The sequence below is a fragment of the Limulus polyphemus genome, unplaced genomic scaffold (genome assembly GCF_000517525.1).
Source record: "Limulus polyphemus unplaced genomic scaffold, Limulus_polyphemus-2.1.2 Scaffold10605, whole genome shotgun sequence".
Taxonomy (NCBI): Eukaryota; Metazoa; Arthropoda; class Merostomata; order Xiphosura; family Limulidae; genus Limulus; species Limulus polyphemus.
Genome location: NW_013676215.1, coordinates 12,570 through 17,486, shown reverse-complemented (window position 1 = coordinate 17,486; position 4,917 = coordinate 12,570). Strand labels below are relative to the sequence as shown.

The following is a 4,917-nucleotide window of genomic DNA, read 5'->3' as shown; positions in this document are numbered from 1 at the left end:
TGTCAGGAAATTGGCTTGGCCAGGGCAACTTCTAGATACCATTTTCTTCCTGCCACTTTTCGGTGTTTCTAGCAGTGTGACACGGTGCTCCATCTTCCTGAAACAACGTTGTGTTCATGTTCACGAAACCCGAGGAATAAAGTGGCAAGAGTCCTTCCTCCAATATTTCGACATATTTCGCAAAATTTATGTTGCCAACGCACTCCACTAAGCTCGATCTCCCACCAACCCAAACAGCTCCCCAAACCATCACGCTGAAACCACCATGCTTCACAGTTGGTTGCAATATGTTGAGCCAAAACTCATAGTGAGGCATTCTCCAGAACCATATCCTTCCACTGTTCGAAAATTGAGCGGATCTTGATTCGTCTGAGAACAATATGGTCTTCCAAAAGTCCAGAGGCTTGGTCATCATATCACTTGCCCACTTCTTTCGTCTCACTATGTTGGCAGGTCTTAATAAGGGCTTCTGTCTAGCTCCAATCTGTGGAGAATTCGTTGAACAGATTTCGGGCTCATCCCACCAACTTTGGCCACTTCTGCAGTCCTTAATCTGGGATCCATTTCGATGCTCCTCTTGACAGCCCTTTTTCTCCTTTCCAATAGACCAGGACGACCCAGACACTGCTCAGTTGTTTCCTTGCCATGTTTCTTGAACTGCACGATGATTCTGTTGACTGCCAAAAGCGGGATTCCCAAATTCTGCGAAATTTGCTGCTGACTTATTCCACCATCTGCTTGACCAGCTATCCTTCCTCTAACAAAATCTGACAATTTGAGAGAACCTTGAGTTCTCGGCATGTTGTAGTACAAGATAATCAGTGTTCGTACCATTTTCATTTACGTAGTGCTCTGTGAACACAAATTAGTTAACATAAATCAGTTAAATGACAAAAAATTAGGTGTCTATTTACTTGTGACCACTCAGTGTATATAAATTTGTTTACGTGTGTAAACATGAGTCAATTCAATTGTATTACTTATTTTTTATAAAATATATGACAAGTCTACTTTAGTTACAACTTAAGAACAAGAACTAGCATGATGATAAATGGTTTCATTCATTGTTTTTTATTCATCTAATTTCAGATGCTAATGACTGTCATCTAAATTGTTCTTCCATTCTATATAAAATATGGTTCACAATGATAATGATAGTGACCTCTCCTACACACCAGGAGATAGTGCTTGTAGCAGTGAGGGATCCTCTCCTTTAGTATCCAGATGTCAATCTCCTGTTTCATTTGGAGCTTACACATCACTTATTGAACGTATTAATCATCGAATTGAATCAGGGGATAAGTTTTTTTCTCTAGAATTCTTCCCTCCAAGGACTAAGAATGGAGCTGTTAATTTGTTGGCAAGGTAAAAGACTGTTTCTGTTTATTAGATTAATTTCTGCTACAATTTTTCAAGTACAAATAAGAAGAGCCATTACTGAGTTTTATGTGGATATGCAGGAAGTAAAATTTAACAATTTTCTGCAACTGTTTTATTTGGAAGTTTTTTGTAATCTTTAATTACTATGGTTGTGACTATTATAATTTATATTAATGAATTCATAGCTCTCAAAGCAAGTGTTTTTGACATAGATATCAAATAATAGAAGTATTGGATTATACAAATTCATACGAATACTTGGTTTTCATGGCAATCTAGTTGTAGTTTGTGTTATGTCAAGTAATTAAAATTATAATTCTAACTAATTACAACATTTTCCAAGTAAAAATACTTTAGAATTGTCGTAACAATATTAGTTAGTGTAATTTGCAAAGAAAATTTGATGAGAAAAATGTTCTAACTTGCATTTCTGTGTAGTTTAAAGATATTTCACCTATAAATTTCCTTTTTTTTTTTCATTGATTTTACCAGTACAGCCTCTTGTTCTCACCCCTTTTTTGATGTCATAGCATGTGATATAAATAACAACTAATAAATATTAGCTTTAAAGATAGTTACAGGCAATGTTTAAATACTATTAGACAGAGCAGATTATAAACTATTTAAGTCAATGTAAAATGAATGAAGTGGCATGAGAAGTAATTTGTGGATTCGTGGGATAGTGGCATGAACTTGCTCCTGCAGGGATAAACAGTGGAATGTAATGGAATATTTAGAAGACTTAGGAACAAGCTACAGATCTGTGTATTTTTTAGTAGTTTCTTAAGATGATGTTTTTGTGTTAAAAGCTATGGAAATTTTATTCTACTGTATTACAATAAATTGGATAAACTTAGTTAAGTGTAGTAAATATGGTAGGTGAAGACAGTATATTTCAATTGCTCAAATACTCTTTTATTGAATATAAATATTATTTTTAAGTTTATCATATTCAATCAATGCACATAAATGAAATAACTTGTAATTTATTGATAAGAAACTGTATTTATATGATATAAATTGATCTCAACCCACACTATATAAACCATTTGTAAACATTACTGATATATCGTTATCAGTTCATGAGGTATTTTTTTTATAGACATAAGTGTTACAGATAATGCAATTGTCAAAATAAAATATCAAAATAAATATGTTATTATCTATCAAGTTGAAATTGACTATATTTATATTAAATAGAACTTTATGGTCAAAAATAGAGAAAAATGAAAACTCTTAAGATGAAAAGAAGTGTTTTAATGTTTTTTTTTAAAAACATTTTAGAAATCTTATGATATGAAAAGTGATTGATAAACCAAATCAAATTATATTAATTTTTTTATTAAGCCAAAACTATAAACTGTTTATTGAACTTGTTTTAAGTTTCATGCTTTTTTTGTTAAGTTTTTCCACTGTGAGAAGAAAACAGTCAAGGGATATCAGTGACACCTCTCCATTCCAGTAGTTCTCTGTATAACAACAATCATCAGAATATCACTAACTACATTATCTGCATATTATGTGTGTGTGACAAATGTTTAAATAATTATTTGTTACTTCCTTTTAGTACCAACTATTTAGCTAAACATGCTAAACAGATATTGAAATAAAGTTTCTAGTAATCTGACTGAACATATTTTTTAACAATATTTATTTGATAGTTGTTTTCCTAGTGCAGAAAGCCTATGCTCTGTCTAGCCATTTTTTAATATATACTTGTTTTTCAATTCTTAAACATATATTAAAACAAATGCTTACAAAAAATATCTATTGACAAAAGTTAATTAATTAATACAAGAGTAACCCAGTTTTAATTTTTCATGTCACATTGATTTTTAAATATACTCCAGTTATTGTTTTTCAGATTTTAGTATAACTTCCTGAAATGATTAAACATATTCATGTTTAATATTTTAAAATTCACATAAGATTAGAAATGTTAAGTCATATTTAAAAAAATGATAAAACCTAGTGCATTCAATGGGTAGACCTATCTTCTTCACCTGTGGTGATTCAACAGTAAGATAAGAAAGACGATAATTAGTGTAAATATCAAGTTAACTGTCAGTTTTCACAAGAGAATAAGTGGAAGTTGGACAGAGTATCATTACTTTGGATAATGTTGGTATTCAATAAATAGAAAACTTTAACAAATAAATGTTTTGTAAGCCAATTAAAAGGATTAAATGAATCTAGTATTTCACAGTACTAATTCACTAAAACCTGTAAGGTTGACAGTAAGATTTTATGTTTTGTAGATTTGACAGAATGCATCGTGGAGCTCCTTTGTTCTGTGATATAACTTGGCATCCTGCTAGTAACCAATGCAATGAATCGGAAACCTCCAGCATTACCATAGCTAGTGCAGCACTTAATTACTGTGGCTTGGATACAATGTTACACATGACTTGCTGCAACAGTACAAAAGAAGAGATAGATGTCTATCTGCGAAAAGCTCGAGATTTGGGAATCAAGAATATATTAGCTTTAAGAGGTGGTAAGTCAAAAATTTGATTGACTGTCACTAAATTATAATTAATATTTTTAAAGTAAATAGTAACATAAGATGTGTAAGATTTTGTCAAAATGTGTTTTCCAAATATAGTATGTAAAATAAAATTAGGAGAGAAACAAAACACAGATGTAAAGGAAATCTTTAATTTTAATTTGTTCTAGACCCTCCTATTAATGAGGACTGGGTGCCACCATCTAAGGAGTTCAGTTATGCTAGTGATCTTGTTCGTTACATTCGGGAGACTTTTGGGAATTACTTTGTAATTGGTGTGGCAGGTAAGGAAATTATATTGATTTTTGTGTGCATGACTATAATATATTCCATATATAGTGATTCACAATCCTGTTATTTGAATGAGTGTTTATAATCATATAATCATTCATTTCTCACATGATTTTGTTAGTATGTATGTTAGTATTTTTATTACTACAGCCCTTTGTTGCCCTCCTTTTATGATATTACAGTATGTGGTTTGAATAACTGCTATGTGAAGCTCAACTATAGCCATTGTTGAAATATGATTGCATGGAGTAGGTTATAAACTATCTATTTTAACCTTTTCATAACGGGCTGGGTGAAATCTACCCAGCTCGTAAACACAAAAGTATCCACGAGAGTAATTATACTATGATTTTGGATATTGTTTGCATACCTTTACAAAATTTTTCAGGTTATTGGTAAACATTACAAGGCTTTCACACACAAGATACCAGGTTTTTTCTTTCAAAATATTGACTATCTAACATTCAAAGTAATTTTGCATTTGAGATTAAAAATATTTGTATGCATTAGAACATTTTCAAATTTCACATGCGAAATCTTAATGACCTTCAGATAATTATCAAATTTTTTGATAGAAAATATTTTTTATACTTTATCGGTTATTTTCACTACTGCATCTCTGTATGGGTTGGTTCGATTTGACCAACTTTGTAACCTTGATAAAAAACAAAAAAACTAGGAAATTTATATAAATTATGTTTCATTCTAGAATGACTACAGATTATAACATAAATGTTTAG

General features: G+C 31.1%; 1 protein-coding gene across 1 annotated transcript in view; it reads left to right on the top strand.

Moving 5' to 3' along the window:
- Positions 1-1,093: 1,093 nt before the first annotated feature.
- The window catches only part of LOC106476448 (methylenetetrahydrofolate reductase-like), a 16,385-nt gene continuing 12,561 nt past the window's right edge, over positions 1,094-4,917 (top strand). The window contains exons 1-3 of the mRNA XM_013937107.2: positions 1,094-1,365; positions 3,639-3,877; positions 4,057-4,170. Of these exons, the coding sequence (XP_013792561.2) occupies positions 1,136-1,365; positions 3,639-3,877; positions 4,057-4,170 (583 nt within the window). The 5' untranslated portion in view covers positions 1,094-1,135. The remainder of the gene's footprint in view (positions 1,366-3,638; positions 3,878-4,056; positions 4,171-4,917) is intronic.